We start from the raw sequence: 20,220 nt of genomic DNA, 5'->3' as shown, positions 1-20,220 counted from the left end.
CTATTTCTCGAAAAAATTGTGACAATTTCACAATATTTATGTATGATAGGTAATTGGGAAAACAAATTTAATAACCATTGGCGTGTTATATATCGATAATACAATGCAAACAATAGAAATCGAAATACAGACAAAAATAAAACTATATTTTAAATTTATTACTTGAAAAATGAAACTCGGTGTTACTCGTTAAATATTATTATTGGTTTAGTCATCGGCACCAAAAAAATCAGGAAAATTAAACCATGAAACATCATATTTTTTTTATATTTATTCAAGTGATATTCACAGTTAGTTCGGGGTCATCTGTTAATATAAACCTGTTCAAAAATTCTTCAATTGTAAGTTAATTTATGAGATATTTTATAAGATCCTTTTATTGTATAATATTTGTCATGTACTTTTGCGTAACTTATATTTTGCTGTTAATTATTCGAAATATATATGTCACATCCACTTAATGAAATGTATCCATTTCGTGAAAATGAATTTATATTACATTATATGAATAATTTTTTGAGCTTTTCATGAAGTGGATGGAATTCATTTTATTCACATTGTGTAAAATTATTATTAAATACAAGCGATTTCACTAAGTAGATGCGACATAGATATAACAAATAACTCCATAAAGTATAAAACATCCGAGTAAAATTCAAAAAAATTGTTAAAGATGTATAAAGATAGAAAAAACTATAAGTGTATAATATTATAATTCAAACAGTGGAAGCAAAATATCGAACAAACTAAACAACGTTTTCTATTGATTTAAAAGCAATATATTAATATTTATTACCTAATATTTGTGAGACTTGGTTTTAGTTTGGAATTTTCTTATGATATACATTTTTTTTAGAATTATTCAATCATATGTTAATATATCTATAATTCGTATTATAAATGTCATAATTTAATAATCAGGTATTCCAATAATAATTATAGAAAATTCACGTTCAACAATAGTATGTGACCTATTAATATAAGAATTTAGTTTTTAACTTTTTTTTTTTAATGGTTATTTGATCATTTGCACAAATCGATTATCCACGCCCCCTTGGTCCTATAATTAGTGCATAATATAATCGACGCTCTACTGTATTACATTTTCAATATTGTTCAGTAAGACTAAAATGTGAATCAATACAAAAAATATTTTGGAATGACGTACCTAACTCCATGTGTAATTAAAAAAAAAAAAAATTAACTAATCAAAATAATAACACGACGAGTGACAATGTGAGATAAGTGTAAGGATCAAATTCTTCAAATCGAAAATTCTCTCAAAGAAAACAAAATCAAAACTGTAAACGACAATAATTAGGTCAACTCTCACTTATGGTTATGAAGTGTGTACAATAACAAGTGTAATAATAAAAATATTTAGAACTTTCAAAAACAAAATATGGAGAATTATATGCAGATTAGTAGAAGGTAATTCAACAAGAAACATTAAAACATTAGGTAAAACTAGATTTAGCATCAACTGCTAGTAATATTATTTTAGATAACATTATAGTATATTTGAGGTGGAAATTAATAATTGATGATTATTTATTTATTTGGTCATACAATTTCGGAAAGTTTTTCCGAAAGTCATTAAACGTTTTTGAAAGTACGACATTCAGTTTAAAACGGATAATAATAAAATATACAAAAATAAAATACGTTTTAAAATAATATTAAAGATCTTATTTTTTGACTAATATTTTTGTTTAGGGACCTTATGAACTGGAATTCAAACAAGTTTATAATTGTAACCCTAAAAAACACAATAAAATTCAACATAATATGTATGTAAGTAAAAGAGGCAATAAAATAATGCTCTTTGGGAATTCTACACTCGAAGCACCTTTTGATGACACATTATTCGTAAGTGGTTAAAATAGAATCAATATATTACCTATTTATTTAAACATAAATGTTGTATTGATATTAGGTTTCTAAAATAAATTAACTAATGATAATAATAATAATAATAATAATATGTTTTGTAAATTATAAACGAAGCAACAAACATTTTGAATATTTAAATCTATTATATCTGACAGAGCAATATGGTAGTTTCTATCACAATGTCATATGTGTGGGTTAATTATAATAATATATATATTTTCATTTTAAATTACTAAATCGTAAAAAACCCAAAAATGTATATGTAAATAGCTAAATAGAAGTATATAACATTCTTATAACTGCAAAGATATACAAAATCATATCTTGGATAGGCGGTTGAGACAAATTTTCCAAAATATTGTATTTATATACTAAAAAGTTTTAATTTTTACAACTCTATAAGTAAAAACATTAAAAAAAGTTTTTTTTTATAAATGGTTTATTTTAATTTTATAGTTGATCACTCCACACAAAAGTTAAAAATGTCACTGCATATGGTTATAGTTATTTTATCTTGCACATCCCATCCAAATATTAATACTAAAGTATACACCTGTATAATTTTGGTTAATTTTGAATTTACAACCTGTATTAACTGCAGTATAAATTACACATGAAAAGTCTGCATTAGGTTTTCTAAATTAAAAATAAATATAGTATTGAGCTTTACAAATCCATACCAATGAACTGATACATTTCAACTTTTTTGTAGTTGGAAATGAAAATGGCTCTAAAAGATTCATTTGGAAGGTGGAAAGAAAATACATATATGCAGAAAATACCAAATGCTTGTTCATCTATGAAAAAATTACTGGGAAACGGTTGGACTACGTTCGTAAATGGTGCTGGAAGTCAAAATACCATTTGCCCAATACTTCCGGTAAAAAAATTAATTTTTAACAGAATACCTTACTCAATTATTATTATTATTAAAATATAAATTCTATTGGCTTAGGTGCTTAAGAAGTATTTGACTAATTTTTAGGAAGAAAGAATTACTAACAGAATTTAGTATGAACCATAATAATATTATTAACAAATAAACAATAATTAATTTATAATATTAATTAATTAAACCATTTCACACATTCTACTAATGACTAATAATTAAATTTGTTTCTTTAATTTCTATAATTTATTTTGTACTTTCAGGGTATTTATATATCTCCAGGTTTAGATACGTCACTTTTTAAGGAATCCAATCTTCCCAAATCATTTTTTTATGGAACATACAAAGTAAATGTATATTATACTAAAAATAACCAAATATTTGGCTGTCAAGCTTTTATTATTGAAGTTAAACGTTCTTGAAATATATTTTATATAAACTATGGTGTTATTGTCTTATTAAATATTTGAATCTTTCATCAAAAATTTAATTGTTCTTTTTTTCTTAAAAACTTTTTCATTTTTGAGTGAATAGCCAAATAAAACAAGGTACAATTTGTAAAAATTGGCTATTAATATAATAAATTCAAGATGATTATTGATTATTATAGTTAAAAATTCAATATTGATGGTATCGGTCTGTAGAAGAAATATTCATATCTTGTACTTTGTAGTGCAACTAAAATTCAAACGAAATTGGTAAAATATTGACCATAAAAATAAAAACGCGATAATTGGTGTATAGACCACAAAACATACACAAATCGAAATTGGTAAACCGATCTTCTTTAAAATAAATTCATACTTTGTTTTTGGTGCAACTGATTATTGCCCATTGAGTTAACCCAGTTAATGTTAACTTTAAACAAAACAATAAATTGACGGTCTCGTTCATTTTGATTTTTTAATTAACTGTCGTAAAATCACGTGGTTAAAAAACTTGTAGATTGGCGTAAATTTTAAAATTTATTAACTTGAATGAAAATAAATACAAATGAAAATATACAATTATCATCGATCTAAGATAAAGTCATGTTTCATCTTGTACAACTAAAAACCGCTGCAACACGATTGCGCTCCGTGAATAATATGTGTTGATCTTTTTAACAATTGTCCTTCCCAATTTCATAGGTTTAGGACTAAAATCAAAAATAAATTCTTGGATTTATTGAAAATTGTTTCATAATATTATGACATTTATACACTCTATAAATTATTTAAAAATATGAATAAATAAAAGACTACAAACGCCTGTACACGTATTTTGTATTGCATACCCACTACCCACTTATTATATTATTATAACTTAAAGCAGTGGTCGACAACCGGTGGCCCATACCACTATTGTATATGGCCCACTTTAAATTTTAGAACGAATTTTTTTTTATATATATTTCATTATTTTAAAGTTTTAGACAGTATTTTTTTTTCATAGTAAATAAATTAAGAATATAAAATGTTTATAACTAACGAATTCTTTTTAATTCGTGAATGTGGCCCGAGAATCCAAAAAGGTTGCCGACCATACAACAGACCAACGGCCAATATAGACGACGAACTTTTAAACATACACACTTTTAGATTATCTCCTTGCGATCACTGACCTAAGCGAATTGCTCTGTCATGTCACCTCTTCAATTTTATGCCATCGTCTACCACGATGTGATAGTCGACTACAGTAATCCTCGGCATTTATGACTAAGGACATCAACAAATCAAGACCTCATCGAAATTGTAACGTATTTTCTCCCCATAGATCATTATAATTACCTGCAAGGCCACAATGACTTACATATACATAATGTATAGATAATATCTAATATCTGTTACTGTTTCATTGTTATTTATATATTTTTTTTAATTCGAATACCGTTAATTCATAAATAAATAAAAAATATTACATTAGTGGTTTTCAACCAAAGTAATATTATGTAGTTATATACTACAAATCGGTTTATTAGACAAATGTCTAAAATTTTGTGAACAAATTTACAAGTTGTTATGAAAATATAATTTCTGTAAAACAACGGGTCATATCCACTAATTGTATAACTAAAGTAAAACATCGAACAATAATAAAGTGATTCAAAAACACGCAAAAACTGTAGGTACACTTAACATGTATTACAATAACTATATTTATAAAATATAAAATATTAGGTATATTAATATTATGTATTTATGTTACAGGTACATGAAAGGTACAACATTTTTTTTTTTTTTTTTATATCGTGTCAATAGGCAATTAATTGACCTATGTAAGACAGTACAAGGTAGCATTATGTAACATTAATTAACAGTTCCATATAGGTTAAGTTAGGCTAGATTATCTTACCTACACACCAAATAATATTTCCGTTCCATAAAGCGAGATAATAAAACAACCGGAACGCGGAAGGGCTATGAAGTATGTATAATATTATATTGTATCTTCTACAGTCCGACTTTATTTATTTATTTTCTATGCAATATTTAGTTTAAAAATATCATATATATATGATTATTATTATTGATCTTTTTTTTCGCAATAACAATAACACAAATAAAACGCAAAAAGATTTTATATAATTCAAAAATATATTTTATCATTCCAAATAATATAACAAAATATGTAGGTGCTTACACATCATATTATAATACATATTACATAATATATATTATGTAATATGTATATAAATTCAAATATTACACAATGGTAAATAAACAGAAAAAAATTAAACAATGTTTTTTGGAACTAGATACTGTCTATAGCTACCTATTTTATAATTTATTTCTTTAATTTCGAACAAACGACTATTTTATTTTATTTTTTTTTTTTGTATCAACTTGTTTATTTACCAAAATTTATGAATTCGATTGAGCTGTACTGATTAAAAATATATCATAACACAATAACGATAATGGTGATAATAACTATATAGACCTATATAAGTACCTACTATATAAACAGTGTTGAGCCCAGATAAATAAAAAGTTATCTAAACAAAGTTAAAGATAAATTATAATAATATTATCTAGATAAAGTATTCTGCAAATTTTTGTAAAATATCTCTCGCCGTTATTATGTTTTTCTACCCTTTATTCCATCTATAACAATGATGTTTACCCTTCGCATTCATTTCTACGTGATCAATTAAATATTTGACCATCCTATTGTACTAATGTTCTTGGTGGTGTGTATATATTTTTTGATTCTTTACTTATTCTTAAAAAATTATGTAACAATACACAGCATTTTGTGACTAGCCAAGCTTTAGTAAGATCTAGTAAAATGGGTTTTCTTAGAACACAAAAAACTGCAGACATAATTCCGAACAAATTTTCAACAGTTCTACGAGCTCTAGATAATCTATAGAGAAATATTCTTTGAAATGATCCACTACCGTGAATTCCACTACAAGGAACTAACAGATTTTCCTGTAATGGCAATGCATTATCAGCTACGATAACATATGGAACAGGCTTGAATTTTTGAGGTAAACGTCTTGATGTGGGTAAATTCAATGTTCCGTTTTTTAATTTATTTGATAATGTACAATTACGAAAAACACCTCCATGTGATATTCTCCTTTGTTATCCGATATGTGCGTGAGTAATATTATAATCAACATAACATAATACCATTTGCACAATACATAATGTTCCTTTATAATTGATATAATCACTACTACTATTAATAGGAAAAAGTATAACCACATTCTTCCCATCTTGGGCACCAATACAATTAGGAAAATTCCATTCTTTTCCATATACGTTGGCGATTTTTTTCCATTCACTAGAAGTTCTTAGTCTGTAGAAAAATATTTCTAGTATAATAAAATTATCTAAATATCTTATTATAATTATAATTTATAATATTTTTTTTTTAATGGATAGATGTTAGTAAAATCGACGATGAAAATTATGTCAGCGATGATTCAAATAATGAAAGTTTCATTGAGATTACAGAAGATAATGTCGACATCACCAAAGGAGACAATAATGAAGGACAAAAAAATTTTGATTGGTCGAGTGGCACTACTAATATGGAAAAATATATATTTAGAATACCTGCAGTAGCATTCCAAAAAAATAAGAAAAAAATAAGAAAGATGAAAATGAAATACGTGTGTTCAAGGAATATGAGTATTTAATACAAAAACAAAAAAAGAGCCAAAAGAAAATGGAAAAGAACGAATATGATATGTATGGTGCTTTAGTAGCAATAAAACTCCGAAAATGGACGAAACAACTCGTCAGTATGTTACGAATGAAATAGATAATTTTATGTTTAGAGCAATATTCCAAAGCACCAGACACAAAATGTAGTACAACCATCACATCCATCACAAAATACAACATTAAATTATGTACAACAACCATATTTGTTGCCATATCCATTTCAAACATTCAAATATACACAACAACCATTTCCTTCGCCATCTCAATGATCAACATCCAGTATGATCACGTATGATCGCAGACATCTCCATCCAATTCCTCACTTCCCAATCGTTCATCACAAGTATCTCCATTACTTAACAACTCAACAGAAGTATCAACTCAAGTGATTGAAGGGACATTTGACTATGATTGGTTGAATCAACATTTAAAATAAAAATACTATTAAAAATATAATTTTTTTGGCAATATCAAATTATGTTAAATGATATTAAATACTTATTAATTAACAATAAATTACCATCGCTTGATCAGCAAGTTTTATTTTCAATGCTTTGTACACTTCAATTTTAATTAATGAAATAACTTAAGGTGATATTTTGAACAAGTAGATGAACTTTAATAACTATCTCCACCGTAACATTACAGCTAAATGCTCGAGAGTAAGTATAGATTTTCTTAAGCGTGTGTCTTATTTAGAAATGGATGGACCAATTAAATTAAATAAATAATCAAAATCTGTCAAAGTAATTCGACAAAAATTTTTGAATTTTCCATAACACTCATATAATAATTCATTAATTTATTTATTACCACTGTATCTACAAAATGTACATAAAATCATTTAGGGTATTAAAATATACATACAATTCACTAGTTTTAAATAAAGTTGTGGTCCACTAAATTCGTGTTTTTTTTTTTTTAGTTTTAATTGACAATTCATCTTCGCTATCACTATTAATTTTTATTTAAATAAAGAACGAAAAACATGTATATTGACACGAAATAAACGTACTAAACAACAGAAATCTGAACAAAACACTACGAAACGAAAAAAAGGAAACGCGAAACATGATGCGTAGTGTGGAGTAACCTTTATAGATTATAATTATATATTTTATATTATTTATACAAACATACAATACAGGCACGTTATAATTTATGATACAATACAATATTAAATACTACCTACGAAACCATAAAAAAAAAAAAACAAGATTTTGTAGTATTTAATATTTTAACACGATATTATGTCATGTATTTTAATTTTCATAGTTGATTAAACTATGACGAAATCCAAAAATATAAATACATATTCCCATTATAAATAAGCCTGGAATAATTGAAAATAGTTGTATTATTATCATCATGATAACAAATGTATATTATACTAGACACTCCATAACTATATAGAACGAATTAATTATATGCTATCGGAAATTTCGATAATAATAATAATAATATAATAATATACTTAATTGTGTACCTATATAATAAAAATAAAACCATTGAATAAATTAAATTATCTGTATAAATATATCTTGATAATAGTGATTTTTAATTTAGATAACTGTCTAAATGAATATTCTCTATTTATCTAGATACATTTTCTAGATATAAGCTCAACATTGTACATAAAGTGTACTGTGTATTCGTATTTTTTTTTTATTTTATTACAATTTATTAAAATATAACAAACAAAATATACTTTATAGGTATAATACTTCTCGGTACCAGCAATAAAAGCAACAAAAAGAACCCATGGAGCTTAATATTTTTTTCATTTTTATTCAAGTGATTTTCACAATTATTAGTTCAGCATCGTCTGCTAACTTTAAACTATTTTCGAGTTCTCCGATCGTAAGTAAATTGCTAAGTTAATTTTATTATAAATAAAAAAATTAAATAATCTTGTGTTAAAGTAAAATATAATCCATACAATAGCAATTCAATTAAAATATATTGAGTATTTAGATAACGAAACTGTCATTTTTATTTTTAAAACAATAAATTAGCAAAACAAAAATGTACTGTTTGTAGACTAGATATATGATTTATAATTCTATATTATAAAATATTGCATGGTCTGTGTTTTTTCTTTTTTTTTCTTTTGACACTCCTTTGTTGAATACAAGACAGTGCCTTTATTTACACAAATTTAATAATATCTAATACACAAATACTCAATTTTTTCTTGATATCTATCGAAGCTTAAATTTGGAGAACGTTTGTGGAAATCATTAAAAAAACTGCTGATATTTTGTTATATTTTCTTTAATAGATTTCATAAGTTTTACATTAAATTTTGCATGCAAGGCACATAATAATATAAAGAAATATACCTATATTTTAGTGCAAATTATAGTAATATAATATTAAGAGTCTTACACGTTGATTAATATTTCTGTTTAGGGCCCTTACCGTATGGTCTTCAAACAAGTTTATATTTGCAATCCAGCACATCACTATAAGATTCAGATGAACTGGCATTTAAGTCACGAGGACAATAAAACAGTGCTTCTGGGAAATACGACTCTTGAAGTACCTTTTGATGACAATTTATCCGTAAGTGATTATAATTTAATTTATGTATATTACGTATATTTTTCAATGTACCTACAATGTGTTATATAGGTATAATTGGCTCCTTGAAATGAATTCACTAATGATAATATAATGTAATATTTACTATTATGATTTAATTATTGAATATTCAAAATAAAAATTCTATTTATTAATTAAAAAACAATTAATTCGATTAATATTTTAATATTAATTTTGATTAGTATTTTTTTACACATTTGTATCATACTTATGACCAGATAACACAATCAAAGGGATGTGGTGATTGGAGGGAGTTTTTTTTTTAGATAAAATTTAATGATTAATAATTTAAATACCAAAATAAAGAAATAATTAGCTCAGTGGTGATCAAATTATTTTATATTGGGGATGTGGCGTAAAAAATAAAACAAAATTGAATACATTAACATTATAGTACAAAATATACATAAATGTAATTGTTATAAATATTAAAGAAAAAAGTCATGGGGGGTCTTCCCCCTCATTACTCCCTCCTTTTTGCCCGCCATTTAAATAGCTTATTTTTATATGTGACTGGTGAATATAATAAGATCTCTATCTCACATAAGTATATACTTCAACTTTACTAATCATTATTCACAAAATATGACGCGTGTGTGAGTATAATATAAAGTATAGAAATTTACTTTATACAAAACATTTACCATATATTTTACTACAGTAGTATAACAATACTCTAAAACGTAAAAAACTTAAATTTTATGTGAAATTAAAATACAATAAATGCAAATAAAAGGAACAAACATCACAAGTTAAAATGTCATACAATTTTTATAACAAAGTTATAACATGTGTGTGATCAATAAATAAAAATATTTTTATTATATATTCTAATGTCAATACTCTATATGCATATTTGTTACATAAACCCAACAATCTATGTATAATTTATGTACTGAAATATATATAAAATTATTATTAGATACTCTCTAAACATAGGCATATTTAAGACTGAATTTAATGGGATGGAGTAAGATTTAAAACAATTTTTTTTCATACGCCAAATATATTTACTCGCAAATTTTAATGGTAAATTAAAATATCTATTTTTTAAATAAATAAAATTAGTTTTAATAATCCTTTACACACCCATATAAAATAAATATACCAATACGTCACTACTTATGTTTATAATTATATCGGTATATATTATAAAACTACCTTGTCTATCATTCATAAATCTGCATTATATTTTTTAATACAAAAAAGTTTATTTTGGAAAACGCTTTTGCGCTTCTTATCTACACCAATGATTTAGTAACTGGTGGTTTTTTTTCAGTTAGAGATGAAAATGGCTTTCAAAGATTCATCCGGAAGTTGGAGAGAAAATGCATTTATGCATAAAGCACTGAATGCTTGCACTTCGACTAAATTATTATTAGGAAGCGTTTGGACTACATTCGTAAATGGTTTTGGAAGTCAAAATACTAATTGCCCAATACTTCCGGTAACAAAAATAAATTGTTTACAAAATAAATTATTTAGTTATTATTATTAGTATACAAAATCGATTGGGTTTTGAAGTATTATAATGATGTTATTAAAATATGCAAGATTCAATAGGTACTGTATTTTTAAAATTGTGTTTAACAAATTAACAATGGGTTTAAATTGACTTATATAATTTAATTATAAATTTAACGTTAAATATTAAATAATTAATTTTATTTACTTGAAATATACATATCATTAAATTATCCTCGTCATAATTAATATTTAATTTACAATTAAAATTGTTCAAACCGTTATATACAGTCTATGAACGATTGGTGATAAAATTTGTTTCTTTACTTTCTATACTTAATTTTATATTTTCAGGATGCTTATATATCTTCAGGTGTGAATCCGTCAATTTTTGAGAAGAGCAACTTCCCAAAAGAATTAATTTATGGAACATATAAAATGCATATTATATTCAATTCGCGTAAAAATGATATTTTTGGATGTGTAGTTTTCATTATAGAAATTAAGCGTTAATGAAATATTTTGAATAACAACTAAATTTTTAATGGTTATTAATTAATAAGTTAATTTTGAATTGAAACTTTATTTGTTAATTTTCTTTGCAATAACGTTTTCATAATTATTTCTATATGAATCAATTATTAATTATATAAAAAATTGAATATATTTGTGTATTTTTTTATTTATAATTAGTTTAGTAACTTCGAATATGCTTTGACCCAAATAGCTTTCTAATTTTTGAATATAAATTATAACCTAAATTGAAAAATTAACGCACTGAAATGACGCTGTGTCGCTGTATGTTAAATCTGTAATTTTCTGGTGTTTAATAAAAATTATACGTCATTATGTTTGGATTAATTACAAGTTATAAAATAGGTCGAGTAGGTACTAATATAAAAAAAAAATTGTTTTTTGAAGATAAAACAAAAGAGACTGAAATATATGTTAAAATGTTTATATAATATGTTATGTGTATGACATCCATGATAGTTAATCTTTTTCTATTTTCAAATTGTCATTCTTGTATAATTCACAATATACTCCACATACTAAATAGGACAATGCAAGAATGTTAGGTTATATCGACATTTTTTATCAAGTGTATTGTCATATATTTATTGATTTAGTTGTTTTTCTATTAATAAGTATACATATATATTACGTGGCTATTACAATAAATTATGTTGATTCAGAAAATCTCCATGAATATGAAATTAAAAAAAAAATTGGTTTATTTTAAAAATTTGAATTTATTTTGATTTAGTAATTTTTACTTTATTAAACAAATTAGTATGAGATAGGTTAGATAATCTAGGTGATCAAAAAAAAAAAGAAAAAAAGAAGGTTCACATTACAATATAACTATTTTTTTGTTCTATTATAATTAAGTATTATTATATTACTTAATATATTATCAATATATTATTAATAAATAACAAAATATTTTTTTTTAAATAATCAAAATAAACAAAACATTCTTAATATTTTTTTTGACCACCTCTTTTTCTAATTTATACTGTTAAATACTTTCAAGAACTACTAATCAAACCAATTAATTATCACATTATATTTTTTATTAGTATAAGTTTTAAGTTTAAACAACTTTAACTGACTATGATGTATTTTTGAAAATGTTTGCATATTGGCTTTAAAATTAAGTGCATAATAAATATTGCTAGTGACTTCATACTGTATTCAATAAAGTTTGTATTTATTGAGGAGAGAGGGGGTCACCAAAACAGTTTCATGGTCTTATTGATTTGTACATACTCGTTATAACTATTGTTTTTTCCATATGGTATATTCTTTGAATTTAGCATTCAAATAACTTCATTTTTAAACGAAATTACATAGAATATTTTTCTAGCAGTTATCATATAAGTAATAAACTGATTAGGAAGATATACATCAGTATTTGCATATAGCTGCGTTAAACCATGCTAGGATTACTATCACTGATTAATCCACCAAAGTGTGCCTATTCCAAATTTTTTTTTGAACTACCTATATTGGTTAAAAAAAGTATATTGTATTCATCCACAAAATAAAAAAACACAAAAATAACACATCATGAGAAAATCAATATATTTATCGTTCCGTTCAAAATCTAAAATTGTATTTATTTATTTAAAAATAAGTTTATATTTTATATATATTTTTTATATCGATATATACCTATCTACAGTAAATAGATAAGTGGGTGAAATATTAAATTTCTATCATTTGTGGTCCGCACGAAGACAACATTTTACTCCGTTACATACAGAGTACAGACATTACTACAATATATACAGTTACGGATAACAAATTACAACTTACAGCTATTTCATTTTTTGTATACGCTACACGCAACACATAGAATATTATACTATTTATACTGATTGGACGTGTGAAAATCGGCTGTTCGAAAACATTATATTCTAAAGCAATGACAACAACTACGATGGTAACAAAAGTCGATTACACATCAGATGGGTTTATTTCGGTTCCAATAATGTAGGACGTAGGTATACAGGTTTTCTCATTTTTCCTCGTTCAGCTTTTTATTCAGCAAAATTGTTTCCCTTCGGGATTCGTTTATGGAATACCCGATACTAGACAATACGCGTACCTACCCGTAACAGACGAAAAAAGAAAAACGTGTTGCTCCACGTGCACTGTATTATTTCGTTTTGTTTCTAAGACCGCGTTAAATAAACGAAAAAAAAAAAACAAAGGAGTAAATAATATGGCTGTTATTCCGCGTATAAAACAAATAGCTCCTTACACGACCCCTGTTGATATTTTTACATGTATATTATTATATTTGGGTATAATTTGTGATCACCGGCGTTTCCAAAAAATAGTGATGAGGGTATTAGGCTATTTATGCCCGAGCAATCTAATTTAGCTTTTCTAAATATTCATAGAGATATTGAAAGTGAAGGTCCCAACAATTTTAAACCGATTTTTAAATAATAAAATATACCTATCTAATCAGTATCCATAGAAAATCATTTCAAAAAAAGTTCATTTCCTATATTTTTTTTTAATATTTTACTTATCAGTATAATATAAATTAATTATTAAAACATAATCATTGAAAAAAAATTTTCTGTCAACTTTTTTGTGAGGTAAGAGGAGATTTTACTTTAGTTTTGGATGAATTTAATTTGTTACGGTTTATCTTTAATCTAATCTTAAATATGCCACTGTACTAGTATACGCTGCAGCATAGGACACCCGATAAAAAGTTAAAGTACAAGATACACTACATTGTAAAATTTAAGAACACAAAATAATTCTATTTTAAAGCTTAATAATCTAAATTTCTTCACCAAACCTCTTGTTTAGAGTATTTATTAAAAAAATTTAAGATATAATATAGAACAATTTCTATAATTTGTAAATAAAACGCATCGTGATTGGTTTATTTCGTTTATACTTTAGCACAATATGAGAGGACCTAAACTATGCGTATGTAATAGGGAAGAGTGGAAAAATTTATTAATGAAAGCAAAGAGCCTAGATGGTCTTAAAAGTAAAAATATTTTTGAAATTTTAAATAATTACTGCTTTTTTCATATTTGATAAAAGTCTTTATATGCCATATTTAACTTGTAGTTGTTAAAGTTTAAGACTTGAAGGTTTTTTGAAATTCTGCAGGTCACTCAACTTAACATTTTACTTTTATCAATACTCTAAATCTAATATAATTATTTAAGTAATATACAAATAACACAAATAATAGTTGTATAATAGTAGTATACAGTATACGCATAATAAATTAAATTTTTTTTGTTTGTCAATACAATAATACATTTCCGGTAGCTTGTTCGAATTTCGTAATTTCCTAATCACAACATTACCAACATCCGGTTTACGCGTCCTATCTATAATAACTCATAACTTTTTTTTTTTTTACATTTTCGTTTCTAGTCAGGCACACGCGTGTCCCGAAGATAATACGATCGGCCTTTAGGGAGATATTATATTATTATAGGTGTACTCGTCGAGACATTAACAAAGTAGTTCTTATGCTTCTGCGTGAGTACGGTTTTGGTCCATTTTTTCCATCTCTTTTTTCTCGAATTGTTTCGATTATGACATAATAATATAGATGTAATATATTATTATATCTTCATAATATATATATATATGTGTGTGTGTGTGTGTGCGTAAGAGCACAGAGAGAGAGAGACGTATACGCGAGACCATAACATTATTTACGTCATAGGCGGCGGCAGAAAACTTTTTTGTCTCTTCAGCGATTACGCCTGGAGTGATTGCCGAAGCAGCCGGTGGGCGATTCTTAGTAACCCGATGAAATAAGAGTTGCAGATATCGAATACGTAGCATACACGACATACCATCATATATATATATATATATATATATTATATGCGGGTAAAAAGCACGCGTATTTATAATATTATATTGTGTACATGTCTCGAAGCGAATGAATAGTTCCGCCACTGTCTCCGCGAAAAACACTTTAGGACGACTCGTCGTTTCAGCCCACGGTCCACTCGTCCAGCACCACTTCACCCCGCGGACGAGATAGCGAGGTATAGATAGATGGGGGGGAGAGATTGTTTCCGCGCGCGTACACACGCAAAAGTTAGTTCCGGAGCGTGCAATAAATGCGAATTAAAAGTTTCTATGTCTTACTTCCTTTTCTCTCCCATCTCTCGTGTTTTTTTTTTTTTGTTTCTTTTTGTCGTGCTCCACGGTCGCCGCACCCGATATGATATATAACTATTGCGTATAATATATATATATTTAAACGAGAAAAATCCAATGAAGCCCGCGGACGAGTGTCGCCGCCGGGAGGACAAAGTGCGTGATCCTCAGCGTGTTTCAGGGAGATACGATCTCGTTTCGTTTATTTATATTACTATTTTTTCGTACGTATGCGTCGTAATGGCCGTAATGCGAAAAGTTGCTCTCGTACTACAAAACGTGACTACGCGATTAATCTGAGAAATTAAACAGAATCGCCACCTGCAGCGGCGCGCATAATATAATAATATTTTTTTGTTGCATATATAGTATATACTTTATAAGCATTTGCAAGCCATAAATATCGCGAAACTTTTCTCTCTTTCGGTTTAGCACTAGTCTAAGTATAATGTATATATATTTAAATATATACTTACGCTCGCGTGATTCGCGTCTCCCCATCTCCGCATCCGTTTAATCGCGTCGGCTACTGAAAATACAATTTTATCGCTACCGAACACCGACGGTTATAAAAATTATAAAGCAATTCGCTTCTGCACTTTTTATATCCCGGCAATACTACACTATACTTACATTAATATTATATATAATTGCTATAATTATAGCGTATATAACTAATTTACAAATATAAGCCTATACCTAAAAAACGGTATACAAAACTCTTTAAATTTTGTACGGTCGTAGTTTACACACGTCATATCGATGAAATTTACACGATCGTCGATATTATAACAATACGATGTAAACCGAAATGCTTATAATACGTGAGGTAATATATACTATGGGACGTTACGACATTAGGAGGTGCATGTTGTCTAGTATTCATACGCAAAAAAAGACACATACTGTAAATATAATATTGATCACCTGTTTGCAATTTCGCATAATATTATCATTATAATATTGTCTATCTGGGCTGCCAAATCTATCGCTACCGAATACTACAAAATCGTATAGCAGTAATACACCCTTAACTGCAGAAAAGAAAAAAGGATCTAAAATATTTCATACAGTTTTTTACACTTTCCGCATACGATCGTACGCCAAAGACTCTATAATAGTATATTATTTCGATGCTTTTATAGTAAGACAAACCATCATAATAATATTATAGTACATTGTTAATAGTACGACATTTTTTCTTCTTTTATAATTGCATTTTATTTACAATAGGTATTTATTATTTTCTCTATCGTGTTTTACGGTTCTGTATTACATATTATTATAATAAGATACCTACTGTTTATATGTTTGGATTAAACGTGCACATTATTATTTTTTGTTAGTTTTTCTTCGACTTAAACAACACACACTACTAGCATAATGCGATTTTTTTTTCTCATTAATATTTACTAGATTACTAGAATACGGATTTTATTATTTTATGTTGCTATATATTTTTATTAGAGATGACGTTCATATTCATGTATGCCCATTATATACAAGAACCTCCCGGAGATAATACATTTTATATATTTCATGTCAATCTGATTATTATACTGAAATTGTATTTTGCATATAAATGCACACTTAGAGGATTAAAGAATATTTTTCGACGATAAAAACATATTTCTAGCGAATATAATATTATATATACTCGCGTTTACGCGAAAACCCAAATTTGATTTATACGATATCCGAACGACCGCGTTACCCGAGCGGAATTGCCAAGTAGCTGTCGCTTTATATATTTTATTCCTCTGCAGTAGAACTTGCTGGTTTAGTATAGCCATTTCAGGTGTATATTCTATATTTTTGTGTATAATTAAAATTGTCATTATATGCGATTGATAATTTCACAAAGTATTGCATTATTTGCATTTTAAAATAGACTTTTTGCATAAAAAATAACTTAGTTGGTTTTTTTTTATTTCACATTCAAAAAACACGTACACAAGCGAGAAGGATAGTCACCATTAATAACGTTACAGCGTTATGACTGGAACCTTATAGCCGAACGTTATAATCACGTGATCAATTATTTTCTAAGTCCCTCCGAAATAAGTTTCACTTCAAAAAACAAAATGCATGAATACTTTTGTATTATTTCCATTTATATGATCATTAGGTAACTGTCTTAAAAATATCAACAGATTTAAAAATTTTAATTTCAAATGTACACTTCATTACAGGCGCGAGCTACTTTATGTATTTTCCTTTATCGTCCACAAATACAACAATTCTGATATTGACCACAGGCCTGTTAAAGAGATTGTATTTACTATTTAGAGATACTTTGAAATGTTTGTATGAACAACAATGACTGTTTAAGGTTTTGGTAAACGATGATGGGGTAATGAAAACATTGGCACTTCTAAATATTGCACACCTTTTGTTACAATAATATAACTAATTCTTTAATAATTAAATTTATCTGTTTGTTGAATCAGTTTTTCAAAAATATTTTTCTTTATACATTTCGAGGAAAAATTTTTCTAAAAAAAAAAATGAATTTACATGGTTATTGTATAGCAAACCCCTCTAAAAAATCAAACTGTTGGACTTTATTGCCCTTTATAATGTCGAATGAACGAGCATATTTGTATAATATTATAATATATGATTATATAAGTTAAAATTATAGTTTGCTATGCATCATCATTCGATTCGTTGTTATATTATTATGCAATGAGTTAAGACAATATTACACAGGTATTTATATTAATTATTTTAATTAAATATTATTATGCTGTTTTTTGTATAAATTAACGAACCAAAAAAATGCTATTTTATATCATAATATACACATAAAGCAAAATAATATCAGAAAACATACAAGTATACAATTTATCGGTACATATATGTTAATAAACCATAAGATAGAGCAACTATTCTTCAGCCCGACGGTAACGGTTTCTTGCGTGGTCGAGACCAGCACTGGTACTGCTGTTTCTACTTGCAATAATGTTGGACTAGGCGTTCGATCATTATTTATGTTGACGATTACCTGTAATGGCATATAAATATAAGAAAACATGCGTAGTGTGTAGGTGTATAGTTGTGAAAACTATTTTATTAATAGGATGATGTTTAACATGCAATCTGGAGACCTAAAGTCATATAAGTTATAATCGCACTGAAATAAAACGATAATTTTGATTGTACTTGTATAAGTAACAATAACATAATAAATTATGATTTATGACTCCGTTCTAGTTACAAAATAGGTATCAAAATAACTGCAAATCTACGAGTTTGCCACAATTTTATAACGATATTACACGGCTTGTAGACGTTCAATTGTGCGCAATATTTTGAAAATTTAGAAATAACTATTTTGATTTGCAGTTTAAATATTATTTATTTGTCTGATTACAATTATTATTACAGTGTTTTGTGTAAATAGTGATTTATTCATTTTCCTAATAGCTAGTTTATCACTATTGATTTAATATAAATTTTCATAAGCTCACATCAACGATACACGTAATTATCTCAATTTAAAACTTAGCTACTAAAATATTTTAATCGCCTAATACAGACAACTGAATTTACTAATTTATATTGATTTAAATAAAAATAAAAAAATAAAAATAAATATATTATATTATAAATACACGTAACCATCCAAAAATAGCGAAATTTTAGCCGATTCGCTTGAGATTTTCCCTTGGCCCATTATATAAATCTAACTCATTGCAATTTACATTACAGACGACCTTTGTACACGCCAATTATATTTAAATAACAAATATGGTTGTATTTTGATGATATCCTAGGGCGGGACCTATTGATTTAAAAAAATCATTCAAAAGCCCGGGGCGACTTCTCAATTATATAGAAAATAGTAATTGAATTACGCACTTTACCGAAAGGGCGTTTACAGTCTTTCCGAAAATTGTTGTATATAACTTAGCCCCACCACTTACCAGTTTAGCCGATCTACAAAAAAATGAATACCGAAAACTACGGCACTAGCTAACCTTATTGTCCATGTTAAACTGTTTGCGTCTGTTACCGTTTCTCATGTTCTGCTGCTTGTTTTGTTTGTTGTAATTAATACCATGACGACCTTCGCCATTTCGGTTTTTAGCGCAATGTTGTTCGTGGTGGTTTCTGCCAAAAGGCTTATCGCACTGCTTCTTACTACAGTGCTTCTGATGTTGGTTTTCACCGCAGTGCTTGTCGTAACGGTAAGAATCGCGTTCATTTCCCACACGTTGATTTTTACCATATTTCTGCTCATCGTTATAACCCTCAACATCGCGGTTTTTACCAAGATTTATGCCGTGGTAAGACAATCCATTACGAAAAGTACCGTAACGAGGAGAAGACCTCGCCAAGGTCCACACTGATTTATTGCGGTTGGAATAACTCGCGGAAATGGAGCTCCACCACTTTTGTAAGGGTTCGAACTGCGTTGAAATTCGGCCTTGATGGGTAGTGGTGACTGCAGGTGACCGTGTAATGGGTACGACCACCGCCATCCATTCGTCGTCCGAATTCAACGGTACGGCGATCACAGCTACGGTGGATAATTCAAGA

The 20,220-nt window shown here is 27.1% G+C and overlaps 2 protein-coding genes across 2 annotated transcripts; both read left to right on the top strand.

The window, feature by feature from the left end:
- The first annotated feature begins 245 nt into the window (after window positions 1-245).
- Window positions 246-7,211, top strand: LOC132926855 (uncharacterized). Its single transcript, XM_060991272.1, has 6 exons — window positions 246-341; window positions 1,717-1,869; window positions 2,606-2,773; window positions 3,046-3,196; window positions 6,658-6,887; window positions 7,056-7,211. The coding sequence occupies exons 1-6, from the start codon at window positions 246-248 to the stop codon at window positions 7,209-7,211; spliced, it is 954 nt and encodes a 317-aa protein (XP_060847255.1).
- A 1,402-nt stretch (window positions 7,212-8,613) lies between these two features.
- Window positions 8,614-11,535, top strand: LOC132917918 (uncharacterized). The gene is made up of 4 exons (XM_060978915.1): window positions 8,614-8,802; window positions 9,355-9,507; window positions 10,826-10,993; window positions 11,365-11,535. The coding sequence occupies exons 1-4, from the start codon at window positions 8,704-8,706 to the stop codon at window positions 11,521-11,523; spliced, it is 579 nt and encodes a 192-aa protein (XP_060834898.1). The 5' UTR covers window positions 8,614-8,703; the 3' UTR covers window positions 11,524-11,535.
- The last annotated feature ends 8,685 nt before the right edge of the window (window positions 11,536-20,220 follow it).

The sequence above is a fragment of the Rhopalosiphum padi genome, chromosome 1 (assembly GCF_020882245.1).
Source record: "Rhopalosiphum padi isolate XX-2018 chromosome 1, ASM2088224v1, whole genome shotgun sequence".
Classification (NCBI taxonomy): Eukaryota; Metazoa; Arthropoda; class Insecta; order Hemiptera; family Aphididae; genus Rhopalosiphum; species Rhopalosiphum padi.
This window is presented reverse-complemented; position numbering and strand designations above follow the sequence as displayed.

Bases quoted from the DNA above. Each gene is read 5' to 3' on its own strand.
- LOC132926855 (XM_060991272.1), top strand. From the start codon at position 246: ATGAAACATCATATTTTTTTTATATTTATTCAAGTGATATTCACAGTT. The intron at 342-1,716 runs GTAAGTTAATTT...ATTTTTGTTTAG, and splicing joins TGTTCAAAAATTCTTCAATT to GGACCTTATGAACTGGAATT. The intron at 6,888-7,055 runs GTGTGTTCAAGG...TTTTATGTTTAG, and splicing joins GAAAGATGAAAATGAAATAC to AGCAATATTCCAAAGCACCA.
- LOC132917918 (XM_060978915.1), top strand. From the start codon at position 8,704: ATGGAGCTTAATATTTTTTTCATTTTTATTCAAGTGATTTTCACAATT. The intron at 8,803-9,354 runs GTAAGTAAATTG...ATTTCTGTTTAG, and splicing joins TATTTTCGAGTTCTCCGATC to GGCCCTTACCGTATGGTCTT. The intron at 9,508-10,825 runs GTAAGTGATTAT...GTTTTTTTTCAG, and splicing joins CTTTTGATGACAATTTATCC to TTAGAGATGAAAATGGCTTT.